Source organism: Lithobates pipiens, unplaced genomic scaffold (genome assembly GCF_037356315.1).
Source record: "Lithobates pipiens isolate NorthernLeopardFrog02 unplaced genomic scaffold, aLitPip1_a1.2 Scaffold_51, whole genome shotgun sequence".
Lineage (NCBI taxonomy): Eukaryota > Metazoa > Chordata > Amphibia > Anura > Ranidae > Lithobates > Lithobates pipiens.
The window spans coordinates 5,094,253-5,112,540 of NW_027507874.1; the positions used below are offsets into that span (position 1 = coordinate 5,094,253).

At 44.9% G+C, this 18,288-nt stretch overlaps 1 protein-coding gene across 1 annotated transcript in view; it reads right to left on the minus strand.

The window, feature by feature from the left end:
* Positions 1 to 1,397: 1,397 nt before the first annotated feature.
* The window catches only part of LOC143957050 (uncharacterized), a 118,908-nt gene continuing 102,017 nt past the window's right edge, over positions 1,398 to 18,288 (minus strand). Inside the window, exons 6-8 of the mRNA XM_077467184.1 lie at positions 14,481 to 14,552; positions 10,872 to 10,946; positions 1,398 to 1,781 (exon numbers count right to left, since the gene is read on the minus strand). Coding sequence (XP_077323310.1) covers positions 1,753 to 1,781; positions 10,872 to 10,946; positions 14,481 to 14,552 — 176 coding nt within the window. The 3' untranslated portion in view covers positions 1,398 to 1,752. The remainder of the gene's footprint in view (positions 1,782 to 10,871; positions 10,947 to 14,480; positions 14,553 to 18,288) is intronic.

Here is an 18,288-nt window from a genome sequence, read left to right on the forward strand (position 1 = left end):
AGCATGTCTCCTGCACTACTAAGCACCCTTTCAGCCTTTTGGTATAATACATCTCAATAAACCTGTGTCACCCGCATTTCCCCACTTAAACAGACATAGTCACCTTCTTAGCTCCATCACTCGAACAACTGACCTGAACCTTGGAGCAAACTTTATTTATATAAAAATAGAACCTGATGGTTTCACAATCAACCAATCAAGCACAGGCATTCCTTCAAACAGAAGGGGTTATACAACAACCATTGAACAATGACTAGGGGAGTCTAGGGCCGCGTACACACGGGCGGACTGTTCGCCCAACTTTGTCCGCTGAACAGTGTTTGGGCGGACAGTCCGCTCGTGTGTGGGCTTTCAGCGGACAGTTTCAGCAGACAGTTGGACGGACAAGGTTTTTCGGAAATTCCATAAAACTGTCCGCTGAAACCTTGTTTCAGCGAACAGTCCGCTCGTGTGTAGGCTTGTTCGTCAAACAAAGTTGCGCGCATGCTCAGAAAGGATTTTCACGCCGAAAGCTATAATGCAGTGTATAGGACGTCGTATTTTTCGTCCCGTCGTACGTGCCGTTCACGTCATCGCGCACGGTTTCAGCAAACTGTTCGTCCGTCGTGTGTGGCCATGTCCGTCCATGCTAAGTTTGAGCGGACTGTTTGCCGAAACTGTTGGACGGACAAAGTTGGGCGAACAGTCCGCGCGTGTGTACGCGGCCTTATGGGCATGTCTGGGCATGGACAGCGTGTATGATTTCCTGCCCCCTGTCTCTGTAAGCTATCATCTTCAGCTAGATAAAGGAAGCCGCATGGCTGGTCTTGAAAACATGGACGCTGTCCAACCACAGCATACCCAAAGGGTCCCATTTTTACAGTTGGTGTGAATCCTTATTCTGAATTGTTCAGAGAACAAAGCATACCCGGATGGGAGATTATCTGCAGGGGCAGGCCACGGCCCCTCAAATGTGTTGATCGGGCACACAGGGGTGACACGAGCGTACAACATGGCTCATAACCGATAATGTCTTTGCAGAGCAAACACATCCACTCTAGACGACCGTTCTGTGCATCGCACAGTGGCCCTTTGCTGGAGGACATATCCCCACTCTGCAAACACTTCTCTACATCTCCAAGGAGCTTTTCACTACCAGACGTCAGTCTGCCCCAGTCAGCTCTTTAGAGTGGGCTGTGAGAGAACTAACACTGGGAGACACTATGACAATACATGTTAAATACATCTTCATAAAATTTCCACAACAATCCTCATAGCATAGATAACTAACTTGGATCACTAACATTCTAAACTACCGTGGCAGTGATTCCACAAATATTAAATATTTATTAAAAACACATACCTAAGGTTTGAGTATGATGTAAAGGAGAGTTTGTATTTTATAACCAAGAAACTGCTTGTTTTTGTTTGAATTTTTATTTTGAATGATTACATTTAGGTTTTTACATTACAAAGAATGTGGTTAATTTGGGTTAATTTCAATTGAATTTAGGTAATTTCCGTTTCTATATATTTCTACAAAATCTTCTATTTTATTACTGGGTTCCTTGCAGTCCACATTGAAATTGTAGATGATCTGAATGGATGGTGGAAAGTGTCTTCGCTTTGTATTCCATTTATACCCAGAAATGTAAGATTGCCAAACTGATTGTGAGCGATAAGTACTGCTTGATTCTCAGCAAAATTTCAAGGGGAAGCCATTGTAATTCGACCAATCACCATCGAAAGCGTAGCGATCGCCTCCACATCTATTTATCCGAACCACGATTTTTTCTTTGCCACTAAAATAGGAAAAAAGGACCATCAATTTTTTATTCTATCAAACTTTATCCATAAACCATAATTTATAATATAGTATACAGAAAGGAAGTAACGTCTCCTATACTTCATTATTATACTTCATTATGTAAAACCAGCTCAACTTTTTCAATGTTGAATGAAGATGTTTCTCTACTTTTCCAAGTGGTTCTCTTGAGATTTATTAAGTCGTAAAACGATCAACATACAGAAAACTCCAGTTCAGTCCCCTCTCTTCTATATGATTCAGGGGTGGAGACACTCAAACTCTACAGCAGTCGTTGTCTCATATAAAGTCCCAACATTTTTATTTAATGAACACTAATTAAGGGATGGAAGCACACGCCCTTTTAAATTATTCAGATTGGTTAATCTGTGACATACATCTGCCAATATTATTTATATTAACTACAGACTAATGCATCTACCCAGGGTTGCGATTGTGAAGGGGATCATCTTGTTTGCGTCATTCCTGGAAACTGCAACATACACTGGGGCCCTCCACACACTGTACATTTGATGTCAATCTTGACGCAGCAGGCCAATGGTGTTTAGTAGGGATGAGCAGAACACCCCCCGGTTCGGTTCGCACCAGAACTTTCGAACGGACCCCAAATTCGTACGAACTTTAGAACCCCATTGAAGTCTATGGGACTCGAACGTTCAAATTTAAAAGTGCTAATTTTAACGGCTAATATGCAAGATACTGTCCTAAAAAGGGTTTGGGGACCTGGCTCCTGCCCCAGGGGACATGGGTCAATGCCTAAAATGTTTTTAAAAATGGCAGTTTTGGCAGGAGCACTGATTTTAATGACGATTAAAGTGAAAAAAAAAAAGAAATATTCCTTTAAATATCATGCCTGGAGGGTGTCTGTGGTATGCCTGTGAAGTGCCACGTGTTTCCCGTATTTAGAACAGTCCCTGCACAAAATTACATTAAACTGAAATAACATAATTTAAAACTGCTTGCGGTTTTAATGTTATATCTGGTTCCTGCAATATGGTTGAAAATCATTGAGAAAAATGGCATGGGTAGCCCTCCCTGCCCATTACCAGCCCCTTTGGGTCTTGTACGCATATTAAGGGGAACCCCGTACCCATATTAAAAAAAGGAAATGCGTGTGGCCCCCAGGCCCTATATACTCAGAACAGCAGTATACAAGCAGTGCAAACAAGACAGGGACTGTGTAGGTTTGTTGTGTTAAGTTGAATCTGTTTGTAATTTTCAACTGGTACATTTTTAAAGTGTAGCTCCAGTCAAAAAAAATATTTTTAAGCTTTTTGGAAAACATAGGGAAGGTTATCACCCCTGTATAATTTGTTTTGTCGTCCATCTTTTTTCATCTCACTTGCTGTTGTCTCCTTCCGTTTGCAAGTAGGAGATGTTTGTAAGTTGGATGTTTGAAAGTAGGGGCCTGCCCTATATGCTCTGCAGAAATGGCGGAACAAGGTGTTGGTTTTGCCACAACCTTGTAAGCCCTCAAAGTGACTCTTGGTGGGCGCTGGAGCGCCCTGCTGTGAACGATTATATCAAGAATTGTAATTACATGCCATTGTTGAACAGTGGTAGAAAAATTGACCTTTGGTGGTTGTGGTGCTGGTGCCACAACACTATAAGTCCTCACAGTTACTCTGGGTGGGCACAGGAATGGGCCCTCCTGTGAAATATTATATCAAGAATTGTAATTACATGTCCCTGTTAAACAGGGGCAGAAAAATTGGGCCTTAGGCACTGGTGCTGGTGCCACCACACTGCAACCTCTCCCATATACTCTAGTTTTATTGCAGGAATTAGCCCTGCTGCAAAGCATTGCATCAAAAATTGTAATTAAACGCCCCTGTTAAACAGGGGCAGAAAAATTGGGCCTTAGGCACTGGTGCTGGTGCCACGACACTGCAACCTCTCCCATATACTCTAGTTTTATTGCAGGAATTAGCCCTGCTGCAAAGCATTGCATCAAAAATTGTAATTAAACGCCCCTGTTAAACAGGGGCAGATAAATTGGGCTGATGGCATCACCCAGAACCAGAAATGTTCTTCCAACATATCAGCGGAGGAGGAAGAAGATAGACAATCAACATAACAGGACAGTCACTCAGCATCAGCATAGGCAGTCTTGAAGGGATGTGATATTTAAAAAAAAATTATTCGGTTACATTGGCTTCAGGTGCTTGGTAGCTGTGGGTGATCCAAGACTGATTCATCTTGATGAAGGTCAGTCTATCAACTGATTCGGTGGACAGGCGCACCCTGTGATCGGTAACAAAGCCACCAGCAGCACCGAAGGTGCGTTCCGAAAGAACGCTGGGTGCAGGACAGGCCAGTAGCTCAATTGCATACTGTGCAAGCTCTGGCCAGTGATCCATCCTCAAGACCCAGTAAGCCAGAAGATTTTCAGTGGGAAAGGTGTCCAAGTCTGACCTTGCCCCTAGGTATTCCTGCACCATGTAAATCAGAAGCTGGCGATGGTTGCTGAAACCGATCATACCTTGGGGCTGCGGACTAAAAAATTGTCTGAAAGCATCAGTCAGACGGCCACCTTCTCCACCGCTCCTTCTGACCGATGCCTCAGCAACATGTTGTCCAGGACCAGGAGTTTGTAACCTCCCAGTCTCTGTGAACGCGTTGCACAGACCTTTCTGCAAGGTCTCCCGGAGATGTCTCATCCTCTGCTCCCTCTGCGATGGCAAGATAAGGTCGACAACCTTACCCTTGTACCGTGGATCAAGGAGAGTGGCCAGCCAGTAAGGGTCCCTCTCCTTGATCCGAAGAATACGAGGATCCTTCCGCAGGCTTTGCAGGATCAGGGAGGCCATGCAGCGTAGGTTAGCTGAGGCATTCGGTCCGGAGTCCTCTGGGTCACTAAGGACAACATGATCCGCAGCTACCTCCTCCCAGCCACGTACAAGTCCACGTGTTTCTTGGGACTGTAAATCATCCCTACAAGACTGCTGCTGCTGATGCTGAGTGCCAGCCTCCACCTCCATGCTGACACAATCATCCTCCTCCTCCTCTTCCTCCTCCTCATCCTCTTCCTGTGTGATGGGTGGCACAGCAGGAACACTGTCTGGATAAAGGGGGCCTTGAGAGGCAAGGGAGTCCTCCTCTTCCTGCCTCTGTTCTGCCTCAAGTGCCCTGTCCATTATTCCACGCAGCGTATGCTCCAAGAGGTGGACAAGAGGTACAGTGTCACTGATGCATGCACTGTCACTGCTCACCATCCTAGTGGCCTCCTCAAACGGTGACAGGACAGTGCATGCATCCCTGATCATGCCCCACTGGCGTGGTGAGAAAAAAACCGAGCTCCCCTGACCCTGTCCTGGTGCCGTAGTCGCACAGGTACTCATTTATGGCCCTCTGCTGCGCGTGCAGCCGCTGCAGCATGGCCAACGTTGAGTTCCACCTGGTGGGCATGTCACATATAAGGCGGTTCTTGGGCAGGTTCAACTCCTTTTGGAGCTCAGCCAGCCGAGCACAGGCATTAAATGATCGGCGGAAATGCACACAGACTTTCCTGGCCTGCTTCAGGACATCCTGTAAGCCCGGGTACCTGTCCAAGAACTGCTGCACCACCAGGTTAAGGACGTGAGCTACACAGGGCACATGGGTCAGTTGTCCCTGTCGGAGGGCGGAGAGGAGGTTGGTGCCATTGTCGCAAACCACCATTCCTGGCTTAAGCTGGTGTGGCGTCAACCACCTCTCGGCCTGCCCCTGCAGAGCTGACAAAACATCCGCCCCAGTGTGGCTCCTGTCCCCCAAACAAACCAGCGCAAGCACGGCATGGCATCGTTTTGCCTGCGTACTTGCATAGCCCCTGGAACGCCTACAGAGCACCGCTGGTTCTGAGGACAGAGCACTGGAAGAGGCCATGGAGGAAGAGGAAGAGGAGGGGGTGGAGGAGAGAGGTGTGTCACAACCAATAGTAGCATTTTGGAGGCGTGGTGGCGGAACAACCTCTAACACTACTGCACCTTGTCCTGCATCCTTCCCAGCTGCCAGAAGAGTGACCCAATGGGCCGTGAAAGACAGGTAACGTCCCTGTCCATGCCTGCTGGACCATGAGTCAGCGGTAATATGCACCTTACCGCTGACCGCCCTGTCCAGCGAGGCAAGGACATTGCCTTCCACATGCCGGTAGAGAGCCAGAATCACCTTCCGTGAGAAAAATTAGCGTTTGGGGACCTGCCACTGAGGAACTGCACATTGTACAAACTCACGGAAGGGGGCCGAGTCTACCAACTGAAAAGGCAGCAGTTGAAGTGCTAGCAATTTAGCCAAGCTAGCATTCAACCGCTGGGCATGTGGATGGCTGGGAGTGAATTTCTTTCGCCGGTCCAGCAGCTGGGGCAGGGACATTTGCCTGCTATAATCGGACGTGGGTGTACTGCTAGCAGAGTGCCCGGAAGCACTTGGCTGTGACACACCTAATTCTACACCTTCATTCCTCTCAGTGCAGGTTTCAGAGAGGACTGAAGGTCTAGTGGGGTTGGAGATGCCAGCTGATGAGGAGCAAGGAGAGGTCCGCTTTGTTCTTTGGTGTGGATCTTTGAGGTACGCTTGCCAACGAGCTGCATGGCAGGTCAACATATGTATGGTCAAGCATGTGGTGCCCAAGCGGCTGATGTTTTGGCCACGTGAGATACGCTTGAGACATATGTTGCAAATAGCAGCGGTGCAATCTGATGCACTCGTCTCAAAAAAGGCCCACACCAAAGAACTTTTAGAATAACGCGCAGAGGCAGCGCCCTGCACAGGCGGAGCTCTGCGGGGTGATTCAGTCGGTGTGCTGCCCCTAAGCTGGCCCCCAGAGGGCATTCTGCCTCGTTGGACATGTGCCTCCTCCTCCTCCTCCTCTCTCCTACCAGGCACCCACGTGAAGTCAGTTCCCTCATCATCCCCTCCCTCTTCATCGCTGTAGAAAACCCGGCAATATGCTGCAGCTTGTGGAACATGACTGCCAGATTGCTGTCCTTCTTGAGCATCCCCTCTCTCTGCATGCACGCTACTGCCTTCCTCTAGCTGAGTGTCATCTTTAGAGCCTACAAAACGCTGGGCATCCTCCTGGAGCATGTACCCAACACTGTGTTCAAAGAGTTCAGGAGACTCCTCAGGAGGACGTGGTGGGTCTAGGAAAGGAGTCACTGATGATGACATTGAGACGAGGGAAGACGATGCGTTGGCAGCTGCTTTGCTAGTACCCTGAGACTGGGTGAGAGAGGATGAGGAGGATGAAGAGGGCTTGGTCATCCACTCTACCAAGTCGTTGTCATGCTGCGGCTCAACATGTCCAGCTGCCGAAAAGAAGGACAAGCGTGTCCCATGGCCACGTGCTGATGACAATGCACCGCGTCCACGACCAGCACTGTTGTCTCTAGACACAGAGCCTGCTTGCCCTCTTTTATCGGCTCGCGCCTGTCTGCCTCTCCTTGCTGGCCTTCCAGACATGGTAATGGCCTGAAGGGAGTTGCTGGAGGCACACAACACCCACTAACTCCTGCAGATGCCTTTATTATAGAACACCAGAGATAAAGGGGTATACTGTACTGGAGGCACACAACACCCACTAAGCCCTGCAGATGGCTCTATTAGAGAACAACAATAAAGGGTAGATACAGGTGTATATTGTGCTGGAGGCACACAACACCCACTAACTCCTGCAGATGCCTTTATTATAGAACACCAGCAACAAAGGGTAAATAAAGATGTATACTGTGCTGTGCTGGAGGCACACACAACTTCCAATAACTCCTGCAGATTGCAGATGGCTCAAATAGAGAAGAGCTATGTAGGTGGATATATCGGTGTGTACTGGGTACAGAGCACGCAGACAGCACGCACAAGCTCCTAACACTGACTGCAAGCTCTATTATAAAAGATAGATGTATCGCTAGCTATATAGGTGAGGTGAATATAGCGGTGTATACTGCGGTCAAGGCACGCAGACAACAACCACTACAGAAGAGCAAGATCGAAAAATCGGCCGATAACGATCGGTGTATACTGTGTTAAAGGTACACAGAGCACCCACTAACTGCTTCAGACGCCAACACACTACACAAGGCCGCCGCGCTGGACGCCTTATATAGTGTGGGGCGTGTACTACACAGCCTGAGCTATGATTGGCCACAGGCATCCTGCCTGTGGCCAATCATGGCTCTCCTCGCTGCCGGCGCTGTGATTGGCCAAGCATGCGGGGTCACAGTGCATGCTTTACCAATCATGAGCCAGCAATGCACTGCGCCATCGCGAATTTGGCGCGAATGCCCCATAATGTTTGGAATTCGCCGAACGGGCGAACAGCCGATGTTCGAGTCGAACGTATGTTCGACTCGAACACGAAGCTCATCCCTAGTGTTTAGCCATATGCATGCGTTATGAGGGAGGTTGTGGTGTCCAATGCTGGGTGTCAATGAACACTGGCTCCCCTTTCCCATCAGCGTGCAACGTCACGTTGGTGGTGTCCTGTGGTAATGGGGCGGGTATATTTTCCACACCCCTATGGAGCACATACTCAGTCTGCTCCTTGCACCTTGATGACACTAAGCACATCTCTTGACTATACTTTCCACTTCATGCTAAGGGTAATAGTTCGTTTTTTATCCATCTATGGTTTTATGTGTTACCTTTGATCTTACCACCCATTCTATTTTGAGACACTCACATGTTTTCCCTTTACACTCAAGATCTGTTCTTTATCTTTCTTCCCTTTGGTAATGGTTTTCATATCTTCCCCAATTATTTATTGTGTAGTCACTTTGCTGATACACTTTATTTATAATTTCTCCACAGAAGCCCTATGGGCCTTTACTCAGCACTTATTACAACCACAGTTACTTAATAGGGATGAAATCACTATTGATGTACACTTCTTGTTCTCTGTTCACCGCTTTGTTGCCGCAGTTATCGTCACCTCAGTATCTGGGGATGATGTTCCCATAGTGCCTCCAGCTACCAATACTACCCATGTTATTGAATACTGTAGCTCACTCATAGGTAAGAGGGCTGGGATTAAGATGTGGTTCCCCCTCTTCCTGTTATGTTAGTTACTATACTAGTTGGCATTTATACAGTATTTCATTACAGACATACCTAAATAGCAATTGCTCCTGATGAGTGGACGATAGCCATTAAACGTGCGTAGAGCTATATACTGATGTATTGTTGCTACTATGTGTCTACTATGAGACTACCTTGAAGAATTTTGAATCAATTTTATATCATGCGTGTAATCAGTCATGTCTATATGCAAGTTTGGTCTACATTTAACATATTTTTAATATATACCATGTAGTATGTAGGAACACGTATGTGTGTATGTGTGTGTATTTATTTTATGTAATATATTGTATATACAGTATCTCACAAAAGTGAGTACACCACTCAAATTTTTGTAAATATTTTATCTTTTCATGTGACAACACTGAAGAAATTACACTTTGCTACACTGTAAAGTAGTAAGTGTACAGCTTGTATAACAGTGTAAATTTTCTGTCCCCTCAAAATAGCTCGACACACAGCCATTAATGTCTAAACCACTGGCAACAAAAGTGAGTACACCCCCAAGTGAAAATGTCCAAATTGGGCCCAAAGTGTTAATATTTTGTGTGGCCACCATTATTTTCCAGCACTGCCTTAACCCTCTTGGGCATGGAGTTCACCAGAGCTTCACAGGTTGTCACTTGGGTCCTCTTCCACTCCTCCATGATGACATCACGGAGCTGGTGGATGTTAGAGACCTTGCGCTCCACCTTCCATTTGAGGATTCCCACAGATGCTCAATAGGGTTTAGGTCTGGAGACATGCTTGGCCAGTCCATCACCTTTCCCCTCAGCTTCTTTATCAAGGCAGTGGTCATCTTGGAGGTGGGTTTGAATACTGCACTGCAGACCAGTCTCCGAAGGGAGGGGATCACGCTCTGCTTCAGTATGTCACAGTACATGTTGGCATTCATGGTTCCCTCAATGAACTGTAGCTCCCCAGTGCCGGCAGCACTCATGCAGCTCCAGACTATGACACTCCCACCACCATGCCTGACTGTAGACAGACACGCTTGTCTTTGTACTCCTCACCTGATTGTCTCATCAGACCACATGTCCTTAGTCTGCTTGTCTTCAGCAAACTGTTTGCAGGCTTTCTTGTGCATCATCTTTAGAAGAGGTTTCCTTCTGGGATGACAGCCATGCAGACAAATTTGATGCAGTGTGCGGGGTAAAGTCTGAGCACAGACAGGCTAATCCCGACCCTTTCAACCTCTGCAGCAATGCTGGCAGCACTCATACCTCTATTTCCCAAAGACGACCTCTGAATATGACATTGAGCACGTGCACTCAACTTCTTTGGTCGTCCATGGCGAGGTCTGTTCTGAGTGGAACCTGTCCTGTTAAACCACTGTATGGTCTTGACCACTGTGCTGCAGCTCAGTTTCAGGGTCTTAGCATCTGTATGTAGAGCATCAATTCTTTTTTTCAGATCCTAAGAGAGTTCTTTGCTATGAGGTTGAACTTCCAGTGACCAGTATAAGAGAGTGAGAGTGATAACACCAAATTTAACACACCTGCTCCCCATTCACACCTGAAACCTTGTAACAATAATAAGTCAAATGACAACTAGGAGGGAAAATGGCTAATTGGGCCTAATTTGGACATTTTCACTTAGGGGTGTACTCACTTTTGTTGCCAGCAGTTTAGACATTAATGGCTATGTGACAATTGTCACACAGGAAGTATATATCATCATATCCTCCAGGGGAACCACATTGAGTCCTACTTGTTATGATATTTTGTCTGTAACATGCTGTGATTTTTTTAATGTAGACTATTAAAATATATTACTTGTATGCGTGCCTTTAAAGTCCATTATTTCTATTCTTTCACCGTACCCAGAAGAGGCCTGTCTGTAGGAGCAATCGGTTTTAAATTATTTTTTTTTCATTTATACCTTCACTAGTCATCATACACTTTAATAACAACAAACACTTTACCACACAACACACAACCCATGAGCAACCTAAATGCTTTATATACAAGAAAAAAAAAAAAAAAAAAAACATTCCAATATAAATTGTCCAACTAACCGTTTGCTAGTATGGATTGGAGATTTTTCACTTGTTGATCCAGGCTACTAATTTGCTTTTTAGGAGCTTCAATTTCTGAGAAAAGAGGAAATGATACATGGTTAAGTCTTCATGGCAAAATGTATTTATTTGTGCCAATAAGCATGGCAATGTGCATAACATTCAAGTGTTTATTCCTCTTGGATCTGATTTGTGAGATCCAAAAGCCAAGTGTGACCTGGAGTACAAGAAAAATGCAAATTGGTGTAAATGTTACCAAAAGCATAATTCAAAGGAATAATGCAACACTGTACATGTAGAACATTTTGTAGCTAGCCTGGGAAAGTGTTCCACAATGGGCAACATAACTATAGCAGTGCTTTACAAAGCACATCTCTGTCAGGGGATTGTCTACGGTAAAAAAGGACATATTGGGAGATGTTCTGTCAAGTCTGTTAAAAAATTTGGAGAAGTCTAGAGGAAGGAAGTCTTTCTGCCAGTTGGATCAACCATCATCAAATGTCAATGGCTAATCTTAACCACTTCCATGCCACGCAAATTCCAGCACTCCTCTCCTACATGTAAAAAAAATATAATTTTTTTGCTAGAAAATTACTCACAACCCCCAAACATTATATATATTTCTCTAGCAGACACCCTAGGGAATAAAATGGCAGTCATTGCAACTTTTTATGCCACACGATATTTACGCAACAATTTTTCAAACTCGATAAAAAAAATAAACATGTTCATGAATTAAAAAAAAAAAAAAAACATAAAGTTAGCCCAATTTTTTTGTATTATGTGACAGATGATGTTACGTCGAGTAAATAGATACCTCACTTGTCACACTTTAAAATTGTGCACACTCCTGGTATGGTGCCAAACTTCGGTACTTAAAAATCTCCATGGGCGACGCTTTAAATTTTTTTACAGGTTACATATTTAGAGTTACAAAGGAGGTACAGTGCTAGAATTATTGCTCTCGCTCTAACATTTGCGGTGATACCTCACATGAGTTTGAACGTTGTTTACATATGCGGGCATGACCTACATATGAGCTTGCTCCTGTGTGCAAGCTCGCGGGGATGGAGGCGCTTAAATTTTTTTTTTTATTGTTCATTTTATTTGAAAAAATATATTTTTGCACTATCCCTTTAAAAAAAAAAAAAAGATCACTTTTATTCCTATTACAGGGAATGTAAACATACCTTATATGTAAACATACCTTGTAATAGGAATGTTGTGTGACAGGTCCTCTTTATAGAGAGATGTGGGGTCTATAAGACCTCATATCTCTGCTCCAGGCTGAAAAGCATCAGATTTAAAAAAAAGAATGATCTGATGCTTTCCAACCAAGTCCCAGGCTTTGTTTACTTCTGATGGCCCGGACGTGACTTCATAATGATATGCCCGAGACTCCGAGAGTCATAGAGATCGCCGGGTACCATCTGTCCCTCAGCTTTCTCTATGGCTTCCTTCTTGCACTTGAGGATTCCTTCTCTGGGTCCCTGATCACATGGGAGAGCCTGGAGAAGCACTGGAGTGTGGTGGGAGGGAGGAGATGTCCACTCCCATAAACAGCAAGAACGATCAAGCACCTAAACAGCCACTATGATTGTTCTTATAGTGTGGGGAATCGCCAGCTAAAAGAAAACAATATCTGGATGATGCCTGCAGCTGCCCAGGATGTCATATGACCGCCTGTGGTATGGAAGTGGTTAATGACAGTCTATAAAGTCCTTCAGAAAGGATGGACCAGAATTGTCCTACTGTACAAAAATTCAAGATGTAGCACTGCTTTGCACATTATGTATTTCACAGATGACACAACCAATGCAATTCTTTTTTTAGTGCTTTGGAAGCTCATAGGACTTGGCAAAATATATCTGTTATTACTTTCAAAATATATGATAAAAGCTAAGGGGGTACCTCATCCTAAACATAAACAAAAGAGAGAAGGAAAAACGGACTATACCGGTACCTGAACAAGATATACAAACACAATGTAATACATTTCTAATTTTATTGATAGAAAATACGAACCATATCCATATAAAAATTAATTAAAAATAAGAACACATGTTTTAGTATACTTTAGTAGTCAAAATCATAGACACTAGTTGATGCGTTTCGCAGATAGCTTCCTCAGAACCAGATAAGTATGACCACAGAACCTAAGAAGGTCAAAAAATGGGAGAGCAGAGGTATATAAGTCAAATCCTTAAAGTATACATTATAGATATTGCATTGTATACATATTACTAATAAATATTCTATCTTACTTATACTCTGAGTCGTACTCACTTACATGTGTACAGCCCCAGTCAGGCCAACCTCAAAGAGAGGCCCATACAGTGGAGGAGGTGTATCACCCTTAGATAGAACTTAGGGAAGAGGTGGACGATGTGTGTGCAAGCCCAGGATCCGGGGATAGCATTCAAATGGATCTGTCTGTTAAGATAATTATTTAAGATATACATCATAATATCCAGTCTCCTAGAAAATGATCAATACCCTCATTATAAACTCAGGCTAAAAATACTTACAACTGTCATATCAGGATATCCCTTCAAGTTAGCTATAATTATCTTAACAGACAGATCCATTTGAATGCTATCCCCGGATCCTGGGCTTGCACACGCATCGTCCACCTCTTCCCTAAGTTCTATCTAATGCCGCGTACACACGAGCGGACTGTATGGCATACTTAGTCCATCATACAATCTGACGGACAGTCCGTCATACTTTCGACTGAACGGACTTGACCACACACGGATGCACAAACAGTCCGTCGAAAGCTTGCGCGATGACGTGTACAGCACGTACGACGGGACTAGAAATAGGAAGTCCAAGACACAGCAAAGCACCCTTCCGCCGTGTAAATCCTTTCTGGGCATGCGCCATTCTTAGTCCGTCGAACTAGCATACTGACGAGCGGATTGTCCGCTGAAACCAAAGTACGACGGACAGAATTTCGAAAAATCCGAAATACTTAGTACGCCAGACTGCACGCTGAAAAAGTCCGCTGAAGCCCACACACGAGCGGACTGTCCGCTGAAATGTGTTTCGACGGACTAAGTACGCCATACAGTCCGCCCGTGTGTACGCGGCATAAGGGTGATACACCTCCTCCACTGTACAGGCCTCTCTTTGAGGTTGGCCTGACTGGGGCTGTACACATGTAAGTGAGTCAGACTCAGAGTATAAGATAGAATATGTATTAGTAATATGTATACAATGCAATATCTATAATGTATACTTGAAGGATTTGACTTATATACCTCTGCTCTCCCATTTTTTGACCTTCTTAGGTTTTGTGGTCATACTTATCTGGTTCTGAGGAAGCTATCAGCGAAACACGTCAACCAGTGTCTATAATTTTGACTACTAAAGTATACTAGAACATGTGTTCTTATTTTTAATTCATGTTTATATGTATATGGTTCATATTTTGTATCAATAAAATTAGAAATTTATTAAAAAAAAAATGTATATCTTGTTCAGGTAACGGTATAGTCTGTTTTTCCTTCCCTTTTTTGTTTCTGTTATTATTTTAAAGGCAACCTAATACCCAAATTTCACAGAACATAAATGGCTTTCGAGAGTGAGAAAAGTTAGATTTCTTACCAAAGTCTCCATCATCTCCTTTAAGTCCCTGAGGTTCTCCTAGTCCAGGTGGCCCAACAATGCCTTGTGGTCCTGGTTGGTAAAGTCAATATATTTATAGTACAGTATAATCTTTTAAAAAAGAGCACACTTTTTATGTGTAACTTAAACTCAAAATGCTAAAGAATTGCTAAATTAAAATTTAGCATACTACTATCTGCTAATTTTTAAAAGCAGCTTTTTGGTGCTCTATTATTCATGCATCTACCACAGCTTATCTTGTGTGGTCTGATTGCTGATTCTACACGAGCACCAATGGCAGGACTCAGCTTCCATTCGATCTGCCCTGGACATTGGTGGCTTCAGCAGGTCCATTGCTAGTAAGCCAGTATTGGGTAGGAGGAGGGCCATGGGGTTCTGGTTATGCCAAGCTAGGTTGCCCTCAGGGTGTCCTCCTTACAGGTGAATTGATGGGAACCATGGGGAGCCCAATGCAAGAGGACTCTATTGGGCTATCACCTGAGCCAAAAATAAGCGCTTCCCTACTTCAGGCCTTACACAGATAGACCCTGCTTTGCCCTGTAAGCACAAGCATCATTTCTGGGAGATGCTCCCATATAGAGGTTAGGAGAAAGTGTCCACACCAGGAATGCCTTACAATAGTTTACCGGATCCATAGAAGCAGAAATATTTATTCCAGACATCCTTTGAAAGTGGCAGCACTCAGCTTATGTTACAAAAAGTGAGGCAAATGGCATGAGAGAAGGGATGAGAGATCCATTACTCACAAAATGGGTGCCCTAGAGTCCAGCATCCCATGGTAGAGGGGATGTCAGTTGCCCCAAAAAAGCATAAAGTCTGTCCACCAAACTTCCCCTAAAGGGAAAGCTAAATGACTAAGGCTTAACTGCCAACATTTTGATCTGGTCTGGTATACCCCCAGAGAACCTGTAATCACTCCTCATGGAAACAAGACAGAACAGGACATGTGGTTCCCTGTGAGTTTAAAGATGATTTTAAATTTATGGTGAAACTTTTTTAATTTGAAGTCATAAAAACTATTAATGTAAGCAGTGTCTACATTGGTGGACAAAGTTCCCGGTTATCTATTGCCCCATTTTCTCCTCTTGCTCCAGTTGGCCCAGCAATATATTGTATTCCAGGAGGGAATAATTAGTCATTAACGAGTAAAAGCTGAAGATTAATCCACTTATGATTTGCCTTCCCTGGTTCCTCCAGCCTTATTTTAACCAATAAAAGTTTATTGAGGCATTTGACATCACAATACAGTACAATAAAAAAATAAGAAACAGTCTTGGGCTCAAGCCCAAAATGCACAAAACAACATATTGTTCAGTCATAAAAACCGCTACAGAGTACCTTATATTTTGGTAACATAAAACAGCAGAGAGAGGAAGAACCCCCCAGTTTAAATCAAGACCTCTGTAAGTGCGGGATCCGAAGAAATAACCAACCAGATACCCCCGATAGTCTAGGCGCTAATATACCTTCAATTGGTGGGGGTGAATTTTAAGTGTCTGTAGAGAAAGGGGAGAGAAAAAGGTTGGGGATGAAAAGAGAAGTGGTGGGGGGGGGGGGGAGGGGTGGGAGAAAGAAAAGGGAGGGGGGAACCGTGACCTGAGAAATGTGCAGCTCACCACACATTGAGTGTGGTGTGAGACATAAGTAGCAAAAACCTATGAACAGATTGTGCTGATGAATACACTAGCCGACTTCAGAGTGGCAGCAGGGGTGCTACATTATAATCCTGTATAAAACAGCAGGCCGATAAGCATAATAGTTTAAAACTCTGATACTCTAATGCAAGGCCTAGGTTATGTCACATAAAACCGTCTTACTGCTAACCAGGTAGATGTATAGCGGCTAGGAGGTCAGCCACTTTGAAGTTTCGCAAAAGTGTCTGAGTATTTGAAGGTAAACCAAGGTCTCCACAGTCTGTGGAATTTGTCCGTCCTTTCTGCAGCCATCGCCACCGTTTCCTCCATTTTATATAGGGAGTCCACCTCTGACAGCCACTCTCTTAAGGTGGGAGGGCGCGTGGACTTCCAGTGTCTAGGAATGATCGCTTTAGCGGCGTTCAGCAGGTGGCGCACCACTGATTTTTTGTATTTTCCTAGCGAGTAGCTGGAGATGTGGAGTAAACAGCATTCAGGTGTAAGGGTAAGGCCTGTCTCCGTGATGGCACGAATCTGCGTGCAGATCCCATCCCAAAACTCCCGTAAGCTCGGACAGTCCCACCATATATGTATCATATCACCCTTAGCACCTCCACATCTCCAGCAGGACTCTGACGTGCCCGGATACCATTTATTGAGTCTAACTGGTGTAAGGTACCAGTTCGTCAGGACTTTGTATGCTGTTTCTTGTGTGCTAGTGCTTATGGAGCATTTGTGTGCCAATATGCATGCATTGCTCCATTGCTCGTCCGTAAAGGTCTTGGAGAAAAACCTCTCCCAGTCTTGTTTATGTCTGGTTGAGCAGTCCGTCCTGGAGGCCTGTAGCCAATTGTAGATCAGGGATGTCGCCCCTCTCACAGGTTCACCCGTGATGCACAATTGTTCAAACCACGTCTGTTCTCTTAAAACGTGTGATCTATTGGTCGAGCAGTAAACATAATCATGTAGCTGTCTGCATTGCCAGTATGTGAAGTGTTTTGCCTGTAGGTCCTGCGCCAAGTCCCGAAAGGTCTTAAGTTTGTTCCTCTCCAAGCAATGTGCCACAGTCGTAGGTGTCCCATCGGCTCTATGTGGGAAAGACACCGTGGAGTGTCCTGACGCAAACGAGGGGTTGTGAGCCAGGGGTGTCAAGGGACCCGGTGTGGAGGCCAATCCACATCGTCGCGATGTTTCCCCAAAGACATCTAAAGTCGGCCCTATCAGGGGGTGAGTCATCAGTATTGCCGGTCGAGCTTCCTTAGCTACCCATGGCAGGAACCTCAACAGGGTTTTTGTCAGTCCGGCTTCCAGTCCCACCCAATCTTTAGTCGTGGCATGGCAGTTCCAGTCCAGAATGCGGACTAGGTGTGCTGCATAGTAGTAGAATCTGAAGTTTGGTAGGCTAATCCCCCCTTTTGCCTTTGGCAACGTCAAGGTTGAAAGGTTAATTCGAGGCTTCTTGTTGGCCCATATAAAATTTCTCACTATTGCTGTCAGATGGACGAAGAACCGCCTGGGCAGTTTAATGGGAAGAGTGTGAAAAAGGTACAGTACCCTCGGTAGTATAGTCATCTTAATGGCAGCCGCCCTCCCGAACCATGATAACGGGTGAGAGTGCCAGGCCCGAAGTTCTGTACGTAGGTCGCTCAAAAAGGGTTGAAAATTTTGGGTGTAAAGACTGTCTGAGTTGGGCGTGAGCCAAATTCCTAGATACTTGAGTTTGTGATCCACCCACTTAAAGGGGCAATTAGACCTGGCAGTCCGCAGGCACGCAGGACCCAAGGACACGTTCAGCACCTCCGATTTCTCGCAGTTGATTTTAAAATTGGAAAGGTATCCAAATATCTCAAATTCAGTCAATAAGTTGGGAATCGAAATGTGGGGCTGGGTCAGGATGAATAAAAGATCATCCGCGTAGGCGGCTAGCTTGAAGTGTGCGAGTCCCTGCCTAAGGCTGCTAATTGACGGGTTTGCATTGATCATGCGAATGCACGGCTCAAGTGCAAGGATAAACAGTATTGGCGATAACGGGCAACCTTGGCGTGTACCGTTACGTATGTTTACCGGTTCTGAAAGGGACCCATTTATTTTCAGGCGCGCCGTCGGGTGTTGGTACAGCGCCGAGATCCAAGCCATTAGTCGCGGCTGAAAAC